The sequence below is a fragment of the Lutra lutra genome, chromosome 2, assembly GCF_902655055.1.
Source record: "Lutra lutra chromosome 2, mLutLut1.2, whole genome shotgun sequence".
NCBI lineage: Eukaryota > Metazoa > Chordata > Mammalia > Carnivora > Mustelidae > Lutra > Lutra lutra.
In genome coordinates this window covers 126,483,906-126,498,205 of record NC_062279.1, presented here as the reverse complement: position 1 = coordinate 126,498,205, position 14,300 = coordinate 126,483,906, and the positions used below count along the sequence as shown (strand labels likewise).

Here is a 14,300-nt window from a genome sequence, read left to right as displayed (position 1 = left end):
GTTTAACAACCACAATAGGTTGTACATAGATGAAGTCATTAAAAAAAAAAAAAAAAAAATAGAAGTTTGTACCTGTCATGGTATTCCCACTTGTCCCATTTTGAGTAAGTTAACAACAAAAATAGATAAAGACAGAGAGAGAGACTGACTCTCTAAATGAAACCTTACATTGTCTTTTGGTTGGTTCGTTACTTAGCAAGATGACCAAATGGTGTATCACCAACCTAAACATGATCTAAAGTAAATATGGAAAAGCAGAATAAACTTGGGATCTGTATTTACAGAAAAACTAATAATCCAGCAAAAGATAAACCCATAAAATCATGGCAACGACCAATTCCCAGAATAAAGTAATCTTTGAGTTAAAACTCAGAAGCAGATTTTAAAAAGACATAGAGAACTTATCAAAAGAAGAGAGATGAAGGATTAAGATGTCACCAGGGATGGACATAAAAGAATCTTGAATATTATAGTAATTTTATTCCTAAAGCAGAATAACGAGTACACAGGTATTTCTTTTATTCTTTTTTAAGTATACATATACATATGGATGTGTATACATGTATAAATATGCATAAGGATAAAACATTTCATTAAGAAACATTAGATTAAAAGATATGGGTAAACAGGACAAAAAAATGGGGACAGGAAACTGGGTGTGGTGCATAAACAAAGAATCTTGGAACACTGAAAAAGAAAATTAAATTAAAAAAATAAAGATAAGTTATTAAATCTTGAAAAAAAAAAGAAAAAATCTAATTTAATAAAGAACAGTATTTGCCTGAACATTATTTAGAATTTGACTGAAGTATGTTCTATATATACTATGTATGTTTTTGAAAGTTATACAATATAGAACATTGGAGAACAACAAAGTGGAGAACATGTCCCTGCTAAGTACAAGAAGGTAGGTGTCTGGTAGTTACAAAATAAAGCCTTATACAAAATATTTGATGTAATGGAAAATAATAAGGGAGAGGGGCACACAAGCAGGTTTTATTTAGCTGTATTACAAATCAGACATCAATACTCACAAAATTAAGGTCATAAAATAAAGATAAAAATTATTCTGAGCACATAAAAATAAACTTTTTAACTTCATTACTAAATGGCACAATTAAGTTATTAACAAAATTTTTTTAAAGATAACTGAACATGACAAAAAATTAATAATCTGTTGATTTAAAGACCAGTACACCAGGGGGTGGGTGGGGGAGTGCCTGGGTGGCTCAGTGGGTTAAGTCTCTGCCTTCAGCTCAGGTCATGATCTCAGGGTCCTGGGATCAACCCCCCATGGGGGGGGGGGTCTCTGCTCAGCAGGGAGCCTACTTCCCCCTCTCCCTCCCTCTCTGCCTACTTGTGATCTCTCTGTCAAATAAATAAATAAAATCTTTAAAACAAAAACAAAAATACAGTTCCATACTCTACTCATACACTGAGTATTATCTCTAGAAAAAAATGAAGAAATAAGTTGGGAAGGAATATTTATTTCTTTGCACATTTAGGAAGACATTTTGACTTCAACTTTTTAAAAATAATTTATATACACATAGAGAGAACAGGTAAAACAAGCCTAGGAAAGGTAATTTTAACTAAAATGAATGAAATTGCTCTGCATGTTTTTAGAGAAAACCTAAACTATAAAAGCAAGCCAGTCTAGAAAATTAAAATAATTAAAATATATTATGTATAGAGGAGTCAAGATGGCGGAGAAGTAGCAGGCTGAGACTACTTCAGGTAGCGGGAGATCAGCTAGATAGCGTATCTAAAGATTGCAAACACCTACAAATCCAACGGGAGATCGAAGAGAAGAAGAACAGAAATTCTAGAAGCAGAAAATCAACCACTCTCTGAAAGGTAGGACTGGTGGAGAAGTGAATCCAAAGCGACGAGAAGATAGACGCGGGGGGAGGGGCCAGCTCCCTGCAAGCGGCGGAGCAATGGAGCACAAAATCAGGACTTTTAAAAGTCTGTTCCGCTGAGGGACATCACTCCAAAGGCTTAACCGGGGTGAAGCCCACGCGGGGTCAGCGTGGCCTCAGATCCCACAGGGTCACAGAAGGATCTGGGGTGTCTGAGTGTCACAGAGCTTACAGGTATTAGAACGGGGAAGCCGGCTAGAGAGACAGAGCCGAGGAGTGAGCTCTAAGCTTGGGGTTACCTTGAACCGGTCGCAGGCTTGGTCAGCTCGGAGCGCGGCCAGAGGCAGGGTGAAGGGAGTAATTGGGCGCTGTTCTCTGAGGGCGCACTGAGGAGTGGGGCCCCGGGCTCTCGGCTCCTCCAGGCCAGAGACTGGGAGGCCTCCATCTTCATTCCCATCCTCCGGAACTCTACAGAAAGTGTTCAGGGAACAAAAGCTCCGAAAGCAAACCCAAGCGGATTACTCAGGCCGGCCCCTGGTAAGGGCGATGCAACTCCGCCTGGGGCAAAGACACTTGAGAATCACTACAACAGGCCCCCCCCCGGCAGAAGAGGAACAAGAAACCCAGCCAGGACCAAGTTCACCTACCAAGGAGTGCAGTTTCAATAACCAAGGAGAGCAGCGGAATTCCAGAGGAGGAGAAAGCAAAGCACGGAACTCATGGCTTTCTCCCCATGATTCCTTAGCCATGCAGTTAATTTTTTTTTCTATTTCAATTTCTTTTCTCTTCTTCTGATAAATTTTTTTAACTTTTACCCTTTTCTTTTTTAACGTTTTTTAACTAGTTTATCTAATATATATATATTTTTTTCCTTTTTACATTTTTTCTTTATTGGTTTTCTTTTTCTAATTGTTTCTTTTTTTTTTTTTCTTTCTGAACCTTTTTATCCCCTTTCTCCCCCCTCACGATTTGGGATCTCTTCTGATTTGGCTAAAGCATATTTTCCTGGGGTTGTTGCCACCCTTTTAGTATTTTACTTGCTCCTTCATATACTCTTATCTGGACAAAATGACAAGGCGGAAAAATTCACAACAAAAAAAAGAACAAGAGGCAGTACCAAAGGCTAGGGACCTAATCAATACAGACATTGGTAATATGTCAGATCTAGAGTTCAGAATGACAATTCTCAAGGTTCTAGCCGGGCTCGAAAAAGGCATGGAAGATATTAGAGAAACCCTCTCAGGAGATATAAAAGCCCTTTCTGGAGAAATAAAAGAACTAAAATCTAACCAAGTTGAAATCAAAAAAGCTATTAATGAGGTGCAATCAAAAATGGAGGCTCTCACTGCTAGGATAAATGAGGCAGAAGAAAGAATTAGCGATACAGAAGACCAAATGACAGAGAATAAAGAAGCTGAGCAAAAGAGGGACAAACAGCTACTGGACCATGAGGGGAGAATTCAAGAGATAAGTGACACCATAAAACGAAACAAAATTAGAATAATTGGGATTCCAGAAGAGGAAGAAAGAGAGAGGGGAGCAGAAGGTATATTGGAGAGAATTATTGGAGAGAATTTCCCCAATATGGCAAAGGGAATAAGCATCAAAATCCAGGAGGTTCAGAGAACCCCCCTCAAGATCAATAAGAATAGGTCCCCACCCCGTCACCGAATAGTGAAATTTACAAGTCTTAGTGACAAAGAGAAAATCCTGAAAGCAGCCTGGGAAAAGAAGTCTGTAACATACAATGGTAAAAATATTAGATTGGCAGCAGACTTATCCACAGAGACCTGGCAGGCCAGAAAGAGCTGGCATGATATATTCAGAGCACTAAACGAGAAAAACATGCAGCCAAGAATACTATATCCAGCTAGGCTATCACTGAAAAGAGAAGGAGAGATTAAAAGCTTCCAGGACGAACAAAAACTGAAAGAATTTGCAAACACCAAACCAGCTCTACAGGAAATATTGAAAGGGGTCCTCTAAGCAAAGAGAGACCCTAAAACTAGTAGATCAAAAAGGAACAGAAACAATATACAATAACAGGGGCACCTGGGTGACTCAGTGGGTTAAGCCTCTGCCTTTGGCTCAGGTCATGATCCCAGGGTCCTGGGATCGAGCCCCGCATCGGGCTCTCTGCTCAGTAGGGAGCCTGCTTCCCCTCCTCTCTCTCTCTGCCTGCCTCTCGGCCTACTTGTGGTCTCTTTCTCTGTCAAATAAATAAATAAAATCTTAAAAAAAAAAAAAACAATATACAATAACAGTCACCTTACAGGCAATACAATGGCACTAAATTCATAACTCTCAATAGTTACCCTGAATGTTAATGGGCTAAATGCCCCAATCAAAAGACACAGGGTATCAGAATGGATAAAAAAACAAAACCCATCTATATGTTGCCTACAAGAAACTCATTTTAAACCCGAAGACACCTCCAGATTTAAAGTGAGGGGGTGGAAAAGAATTTAACCATGCTAATGGACATCAGAAAAAAGCAGGAGTGGCAATCCTTATATCAGATCAATTAGATTTTAAACCAAAGACTATAATAAGAGATGAGGAAGGACACTATATCATACTCAAAGGATCTGTCCAACAAGAAGATCTAAAAATTTTAAATATCTATGCCCCTAACGTGAGAGCAGCCAACTATATAAACCAATTAAGAACAAAATCAAAGAAACACATCAACAAGAATACAATAATAGTAGGGGACTTTAACATTCCCCTCACTGAAATGGACAGATCATCCAAGCAAAAGATCAACAAGGAAATAAAGGCCTTAAATGACACACTGGACCAGATGGACATCACAGATATATTCAGAACATTTCATCCCAAAGCAACAGAATACACATTCTTCTCTAGTGCACATGGAACATTCTTCAGAATAGATCACATCCTCGGTCCTAAATCAGGTCTTAACCAGTATCAAAAGATTGGGATCATTCCCTGCATATTTTCAGACCACAAGGCTCTGAAGTTAGAACTCAATCACAAGAGGAAATTTGGAAAGAACCCAAATCCATGGAGACTAAACAGCATCCTACTAAAGAACGAATGGGTCGGGGCGCCTGGGTGGCTCAGTGGGTTAAGGCCTCTGCCTTCGGCTCGGGTCATGATCCCAGGGTCCTGGGATCGAGCCCCACATCGGGCTCTCTGCTTGGCGGGGAGCCTGCTTCCTCCTCTCTCTCTCTGCCTCTGCCTACTTGTGATCTCTACCTGTCAAATAAATAAATAAATAATCTTTAAAAAAAAAAAAAAAAAGAATGAATGGGTCAACCAGGAAATTAAAGAAGAATTGAAAAAATTCATGGAAACAAATGATAATAAAATCACAATGGTTCAGAATCTGTGGGACACAACAAAGGCAGTCCTGAGAGGAAAATATATGGCAGTACAAGCCTTTCTCAAGAAACAAGAAAGGTCTCAGGTACACAACCTAACCCTACACCTAAAGGAGCTGGAGAAAGAACAAGAAAGAAACCCTAAACCCAGCAGGAGAAGAGAAATCATAAAGATCAGAGCAGAATCAATGAAATAGAAACCAAAAAAACAATAGAACAAATCAACGAAACTAGCAGCTGGTTCTTTGAAAGAATAAGATTGATAAACCCCTGGCCAGACTTATCAAAAAGAAAAGAGAAAGGACCCAAATAAATAAAACCAGGAATGAAAGAGGAGAGATCACAACGAAAACCAAAGAAATACAGACAATTATAAGAACATACTATGAGCAACTCTACGCCAGCAAATTTGACAATCTGGAAGAAATGGATGCATTCCTAGAGACATATAAACTACCACAACTGAACCAGGAAGAAATAGAAAGCCTGAACAGACCCATAACCAGTAAGCAGATTGAAACAGTCATCAAAAATCTCCAAACAAACAAAAGCCCAGGGCCAGACGGCTTCCCGGGGGAATTCTACCAAACATTTAAAGATGAACTAATTCCTATTCTCCTGAAACTGTTCCAAAAAATAGAAATGGAAGGAAAACTTCCAAACTCATTTTATGAGGCTAGCATCACCTTGATCCCAAAACCAGACAAGGATCCCATCAAAAAAGAGAACTACAGACCAATATCCTTGATGAACACAGATGCAAAAATTCTCACCAAAATACTAGCCAGTAGGATTCAACAGTACGTTAAAAGGATTATTCATCATGACCAAGTGGGATTTATTCCAGGGCTGCAAGGTTGGTTCAACATCTGCAAATCAATCAATGTGATACAACACATTAATAAAACAAAGAACAAGAACCATATGATACTCTCCATAGATGCTGAAAAAGCATTTGACAAAGTACAGCATCCCTTCCTGATCAAAACTCTTCAAAGAGTAGGGATAGACGGCACATACCTCAATATTATCAAAGCCATCTATGAAAGACCCACCGCAAATATCATTCTCAATGGAGAAAAACTGAAAGCTTTTCCGCTAAGGTCAGGAACACGACAGGGATTTCCGTTATCACCACTGCTATTCAACATAGTACTAGAAGTCCTAGCCTCAGCAATCAGACAACAAAAGGAAATTAAAGGCATCCAAATCGGCAAAGAAGAAGTCCAACTATCACTCTTTGCAGATGATATGATACTATATGTGGAAAACCCAAAAGACTCCACTCCAAAACTGCTAGAACTTGTACAGGAATTCAGTAAAGTGTCAGGATATAAAATCAATGCACAGAAATCAGTTGCATTTCTCTACACCAACAACAAGACAGAAGAAAGAGAAATTAAGGAGTCAATCCCATTTACAATTGCACCCAAAACTATAAGATACCTAGGAATAAACCTAACCAAAGAGACTAAGAATCTATACACAGAAAACTATAAAGTACTCATGAAAGAAATTGAGGAAGACACAAAGAAATGGAAAAATGTTCCATGCTCCTGGATTGGAATAAGAAATATTGTGAAAATGTCTATGCCACCAAAGCAATCTACACATTTAATGCAATTCCTATCAAAATACCATCCATTTTTTTCAAAGAAATGGAACAAATAATCCTAAAATTTATATGGAACCAGAAAAGACCTCGAATAGCCAAAGGAGTATTGAAAAAGAAAGCCAAAGTTGGTGGCATCACAATTCCGGACTTCAAGCTCTATTACAAAGCTGTCATCATCAAGACAGCATGGTACTGGCACAAAAACAGACACATAGATCAATGGAACAGAATAGAGAGTCCAGAAATAGACCCTCAACTCTATGGTCAACTCATCTTCGACAAAGCAGGAAAGAATGTCCAATGGAAAAAAGACAGCCTCTTCAATAAATGGTGTTGGGAAAATTGGACAGCCACATGCAGAAAAATGAAATTGGATCATTTCCTTACACCACACACGAAAATAGACTCAAAATGGATGAAGGACCTCAATGTGAGAAAGGAATCCATCAAAATCCTTGAGGAGAACACAGGCAGCAACCTCTTCGACCTCAGCCGCAGCAACATCTTCCTAGGAACATCGCCAAAGGCAAGGGAAGCAAGGGCAAAAATGAACTTTTGGGATTTTATCAAGATCAAAAGCTTTTGCACAGCAAAGGAAACAGTGAACAAAACCAAAAGACAACTGACAGAATGGGAGAAGATATATGCAAATGACATATCAGATAAAGGGCTAGTGTCCAAAATCTATAAAGAACTTAGCAAACTCAACACCCAAAGAACAAATAATCCAATCAAGAAATGGGCAGAGGACATGAACAGACATTTCTGCAAAGAAGACATCCAGATGGCCAACAGACACATGAAAAATGCTCCATATCACTTGGCATCAGGGAAATACAAATCAAAACCACCATGAGATATCACCTCACACCAGTCAGAATGGCTAAAATGAACAAGTCAGGAAATGACAGATGCTGGCGAGGATGCGGAGAAAGGGGAACCCTCCTACACTGTTGGTGGGAATGCAAGCTGGTGCAACCACTCTGGAAAACAGCATGGAGGTTCCTCAAAATGTTGAAAATAGAACTACCCTATGACCCAGCAATTGCACTGCTGGGTATTTACCCGAAAGATACAAACGTAGTGATCCGAAGGGGCACGTGCACCCGAATGTTTATAGCAGCAATGTCTACAATAGCCAAACTATGGAAAGAACCTAGATGTCCATCAACAGATGAATGGATAAAGAAGTGGTATATATACATACAATGGAATACTATGCAGCCATCAAAAGAAATGAAATCTTGCCATTTGCAACAACGTGGATGGAACTAGAGGGTATCATGCTTAGCGAAATAAGTCAATCGGAGAAAGACAACTATCATATGATCTCCCTGATATGAGGGAGAGGAGATGCAACATCGGGGGTTAAGGGGGTAGGAGAAGAGTAAATGAAACAAGATGGGATTGGGAGGGAGACAAACCATAAGTGACTCTCAATCTCACAAAACAAACTGAGGGTTGATGGGGGGAGAGGGGTTGGGAGGGGGGGATGGGGTTATTGACATTGGGGAGGGTATGTGCTATGGTGAGTGCTGTGAAGTGTGTAAACCTGGCGATTCACAGACCTGTACCCCTGGGGATAAAAATATATGTTTATAAAAAATGAAATTTAAAAAAAAACACAAAAACAAAACCAAAAAAATATATATTATGTATAAATTTTTTTCCCAAGCAGGTGAAACATAAGAAAAGTCCGCTAGTGGCTTCAAACATATATATAAATACACATGAACAGTGTGTGATCTTCTTATGTCTGTTTTTCTAAGTATCACTGGTAAAACACTATACTACTGCAACTTTTTGAGTAATATTCCAATACCTTAAACTGTTATTCTTTAACCCTGCGAATCTATAAACTATAATCTGTAATTCTAAATTGATAAGAAAAACAATCCATTTTAAGGTCTTGGACACAGAAAACAAAAAGTGCCACACTATTACCTAGTGAGGTAGATGCAACATCCTTAATTGTTAACAGTGATTTATTATGCATCATTAGGATTGAAATCCCTTGTTATTCAAACTGTGATACATGAATCAGCATCACTGACATCATCTGGGAACTTAACTAATTATACAGAATATCAAGTCCTACAGAATCAGATCTGCATTTGAACACCCATAGTGGATTCCTAAACATGTTAAAATTTTAGAATCACTAGTACAATCTGTTCTTTAAAGACTGACTCTGTGGTTAACTCCCCAAGAAAGATGTCTATTGCAGCATGATTGCATTTAATCATAATTTTAAAAAGTCAGATTTCTTTCCAATTAATAAAGTCCACAAATTGAGTACCATTTAAATGAAAGGCATTGCTGTGGGCAATACACAAACATCAAGAAGAGAGACTTTGCCTTAAAGAACATTATAAAATAAAACAAAGAGATAAAACATGTGAATATGTAATCCCAGTACAAGGCACTTAGGGATAATTTCTATTAAGAGAGCTATAAACTATTAAGGGAGAGCAGCTCAGAGAGGCCAAGAAGACTACATTCAAGAGTCAGCATTTGTACTTGTTTTTCAAGGATAAGTAGAATTAAAACAAAAGGAAGGATGATGAGCAAAACCTTAACAGTCAGGAACAACTAACACATTTATCCAAAACACAGGGTACACAGAGGGAACATAAACAAAAAGCTAGAAAGGTAGGATAAGACCAGACACCTTATAGTTCCCTTCCAAATTAAGTACTCTCTTCTCTTGTTAACAAACAATATACCAATGTGTGGGACATTTAAGTAGGTTTTGCGGGGTGGGGGGGGAGGTAATGCAACTTCACAAGGTCAATTCTACTCAGTCTAATTTTTATGGCCACAATCTTTGGCAAAGTTTTAATTAAGAAAATGCACTGATAATTACCAACATTCCACATAATTTTATATTTAAGGGAGAAATGTAGTAAAATGCCACTTTGCTACAGTGAGTGCTTTAAAAAAAAAACACTTAAAAAACTACTTAATTCTTGTACTCTAAAAGTGGGAGTATCAATTTGTACAGTCACTTTAGAGAGCACCTTGTCAACTAATCTACACCGTGTGACCTAACAATTCCAACGCTCATCATCTATCCTAGAGAAAGTCAGACATATATACAAGAAGTATGTAATTTTTTAAGTAGACTCCATGCTTAATGGGGGGGCTTGAACTCACTACCCCAAGATCTACCAACTGTGTCAGCCAGATGCCCCCTCACTTATTGTAAAGAGAAAAAATAAAAAGGGTCAATCAACTTTAAATGAAAAATGGAAGATGATATTATGTTCTAAACACATATGCAAAACACTATAGTAAGAAACATCTGGGGGTGCCTGGGTGGCTCAGTGGATTAAGCCGCTGCCTTCGGCTCAGGTCATGATCTCAGGGTCCTGGGATCGAGTCCCACATCGGGCTCTCTGCTCAGCAAGAAGCCTGCTTCCCTCTCTCTCTCTCTCTGCCTTCCTCTCCGTCTACTTGTGATCTCTCTCTCTGTCAAATAAATAAATAAATAAATAAATCTTTAAGAAACATCTGAAAGGATATTCAGTAAACAAGCAGCATGATTATCTCTTTTCTTGAAGGAGACATCAAAAGTTCTGTTTTCACAAGGAGAATGTATTTATATATCACTTATATAATTTACTTAAAATGTTTTTAGGGTAATAATAAGTTTAATTGAGGTTTCTGGGAAACAGACATTAAGAAAAAGGAGAGTTGATGAGGTTAGATTAGACTAAGGATGAAAAAGATGGAAAAATCAGTATTTTTATATACCACGTTTTCATTGAGTAAAAGAACCAAAATTATATTAGAAAGCTGATATTTGACAGCAGAAAACAGCCACAGATACAAATAAGAAATTAGCAAATCCCATACTCTGATGTTAATACAGCTCTCCAGAATAAATGTATTTTAAAGAAGGTTAAGACAGACTGGGGACAATCCTTTCTGGTCTCCTGACTGAACTCAAAAATGCTGTGACACTATCCTAGGCCTCTTGGAAGAGCCAGACTTCAACTTGGTTGAAATGAAGGCCTTATCTAGATTAAGAGAAACAGCGATACACAAGCCAAAACCATCCTAAAAGTGGTATGAAGTGTCTCACAAAGGCTGAAGAAGCAAGAATGATTCACCTGCCATTCAATTAGAACAGCACATTCTAACAGAGAAAATTCATAATTATCTGTCCCAAAATAATCCCCTTCATTTTCTATGTTTCCATCTCTGATAATAAACTCTCTGGCAAAATTTTGTGGATGGAATTTCTGTACCTCATTAAGAGAGTGACAGAAGATCCAGGTAAGGCCAGGACAAGCATGGTTTAAGTCTCTTATTCCAGCATAATTAATATCCTTCTCTTTGCCTCTCTACAGTATCCTGGTTTGTAGGATAAATTGCACAGCCCCCTCGGCACCCCCCACTAATAGATTATCACTGGTTTGCACCTACTCTGAACCTTAAAGGTCCTCTGCTATTTCATTGTTCTTAAAGTTGCAAATTTGCTTAGGAAAACAGGAAGCCAGGGCACCCCAGGTTACAAATGGCACTCTGGTATTGACTTGAAGAGATGAATATACCCATTTCATTCATTTACAAGGCCCAGAAAAATTGCCATAAGTCAACTACCTAATTAGTAACAATATCTGCACTAGAACCTAAGTCTCTAAGAACACTGCATTTCTACACCATTATCTCTAAATTACCCAACTACAGATAGAAGTTGTGGTAGAACAGTCAATCCTATGGAGAGTTCAGAAGTTACTACACTACTCCAAGTAGTGAAGAATAGCATTTGTCTAAGCACAGAATGGGTTCCACAAATAGAAAGAATTGCATACAGAGAGACATCAACAAAATCCAAACTCCCATGAACCACAACATAGCTCAAGTATTACCTTGTTCTTAACCTCCAACAAAGATTAAGATCCCCAGGGAAGGCACCTGAGGTTAATTGAACTGTTAAATACTTTTCAAAAGGACATTTCCAATTAAGATTCCTGAGTCTTACCTTGAAAGTTTGAAAACCTGTCAACTTTACAATCAAAAGTTCATTTTTTCGGTAGTTCACGGAATATAAATTATAATTGTGTGTAAATCTACAAGTAGGGAGGTTGGACAGCCCATTAAGGTTCATTAAGGGCTTTCTTTTTCTTTGCTAAATTTATGGAGATAAATTCGTCCTTCAGTTAGTGACAGTAGTAAACAAATCTTTGTAGCTAGAAAAGAATGATGGTAATATTAAATTTAGAGCAAATTTCTAAGTAATTTTTTCTGCAAGTGTCAAAATTTATAAAAAATGAGTATTACCATGCAAAAACTAAAGAAATCAATTAACACTTGTTTCACTCTATTGGAGTTCCTTTAAAGAAATGTTAATATACCTGCAATATAATGTATTTATACCAATCACCTTACAGTTACACCACATTCCTTAAATCACTTGATCCTCACAACCTTGTAAACATGCTTATATTTTCCCCATTTTACTGGTAACCTTTAATTTTAAGAGAAAGTGAAGATATGCAAGGAAGCAGCTGTAATTTCTATAAAAAAGTTCAATTAACTTACTAAAGCTTAATTTAGAAAATAAGACTAGGAGATACTACTTCTTGTTATTTAGTATTTCCATTTAAACTTAAAACAAAAACTACAACCAAAATAAAGCACCCAGGGTCATACTGTATAGGTCAGCTTTCAAATGCTGTGGCATAATCTAACCTCCTCTAAAGAGGATGGCTAACCTAATGTTAAGACTATCACTTACCTAATGTGCAATTCACTCTCCTGTCAACTTTCCTGTTTAATTATTTTCCACCACAATCATAATTCCAAGCATTTTATTAGCAACTACTGTACAGTCGCATTTTTAATATGACTATTTGTTTACAAAACAGATTTTCAGTTTGTCAATTACTTCAAAACGAAAAAAATTACAATCGCGCTTCCACTTATGAATAAATCCCCTTGCTCCAACTTGCTTCACCCCCACCCCGCGTTTTTCCTTACAAATCCACAAAAACCTTCTATAGAACGAACAGCACTATCTACCTAAAGTTAGCTTTCCCAAGTCACTACCACGTTTGGCGGGGGGGGGGGGGGGGCAAATCTCAATGGAGGCCGCGCCAGCCGAGCGGCTCCGCTAGGTTACTCCCGCAGTGCCCCCACCAGCCAAGGAGAACCCGAGGTCCCACCTCTTCCTGCCGCTCCCTTCCCAGATGTCCATTTATGTAAATAGGCAGAGTGAATGACACCTTGGAACAAAATACCTCCGACTGTCAGGGAAAGGAAGCCTGCCCCTCCCCCAGTCCCACGACAGCCTCTACAGCCAAACGAATCACCCCTGCACACACCCTCCCACTGCCCACCACAAAAACCACAGACCTGCCTCGAGGGTTTCCAGTGGGGAAGGTGTCGGTCCCGTCCCAGCAGGGGACAGGTGCTGGAGAGGCTTTTTGGTCCAGGGGTTCTCCTTAGGCGGCGGCGGCTGCAGCTTTTCCTCGGGGCCAGTCGCCGCCTCATCCACCAGGGCGTCCTCGGCCGGCGGGTCCCTCGGCAGGGGTGGCGGGGGTTCCCCGCCAAAGGGACCCCCGGGCCCGCGCGCCTTGTGCGCCAGGTGCAGCGCCAGGGGTCTCACGGGCACGGCCGCCTGGGGCACGCTGTGCCCTAGCACCAGCGCCGGTGACGGCTCTCCTCGCGCACCCGCGATGATGGCTGTCGCGGCCCTCTCTTCACTCGCCGCCTCCTTGCCCTCCCGTTCGGGCGGGGACAGCCGCTCGGCCTGCCGACTCGCCGTTACCAACAGCGACTCCTCAGCAGCCACCGCGGGTGGCTCCTCCCGAGAGTGAGCGGCAGGCACCGCGGCGCGAGTAGACATCGTCCACTTGCCCCAGCCGCCCCCGCCGGGGGGGGCCCGGGGCCAGGGAGCCCGACTGCCCGTCTCTCCGCCGGGGAACCGACTGGCTCCGGCCTGGGACAGAAAACCCGAAAGCCCGGCCGCCGCCGCCGCCACCGCCGCCCGCGTCGGCCGACGCCGTGCAGCGCCCGGCGTGCCGCCCCTCCCCGCGTGGAACGGAGCGCTAACCGCCCGCCGGCCCAGCCCGCCTCACAGGCGCACGCCCAGAGCCAGCCAACAAGCGCCGGGCGCCGCAGCCGGGAGCCGCGAGCCCTCACCTGGCGCGGGCAGCCGCGGAGGCGCTACGAGTAAGGGCTGGAGGACCTCTAGCGGAGTCAAGGAGCCGCGTGCCCCTACAGCCGGTAACAGCTCGCGGGGGCGGAGGCGGGGGCGTGGAAGGGGCGGTCCCAGAAGACAGAGCGGGGGCGGGGCCTCGCGAAGGAGCGTGACGTGGCTACTCACCCGCTCTTGCCCTCGCCAGGCCGCCGCCTGCGGTGGTTGACTGACTAGCCCGTCCGGGTGCCGCCCGGCCTAAGGGCCGGCCCCGCCCCAGCGGCCAGCCGAGGGGAGGGAGGAAGAATTGGACGATTCCGCGGCTCGCG

The 14,300-nt window shown here is 41.2% G+C and overlaps 1 protein-coding gene across 7 annotated transcripts in view; it reads right to left on the bottom strand.

The window, feature by feature from the left end:
* The window catches only part of LARP1B (La ribonucleoprotein 1B), a 141,467-nt gene extending 127,191 nt beyond the window's left edge, over positions 1–14,276 (bottom strand). For 2 of the 7 annotated variants that reach the window (XM_047718413.1, XM_047718415.1), the window contains exon 1: positions 13,977–14,084. Coding sequence is in view for 3 of the 7 variants with exons in the window: in XM_047718411.1 (XP_047574367.1) it covers positions 13,188–13,680 (493 nt within the window). In the remaining 4 variants the exon portion in view is untranslated. Of the gene's footprint in view, positions 1–13,187; positions 13,931–13,976; positions 14,085–14,160 lie in introns of those variants that run through there. The other 5 variants (XR_007125223.1, XM_047718414.1, XM_047718411.1 and 2 more) reach the window with 5 other exon arrangements.
* Between the last annotated feature and the right edge of the window lie 24 nt (positions 14,277–14,300).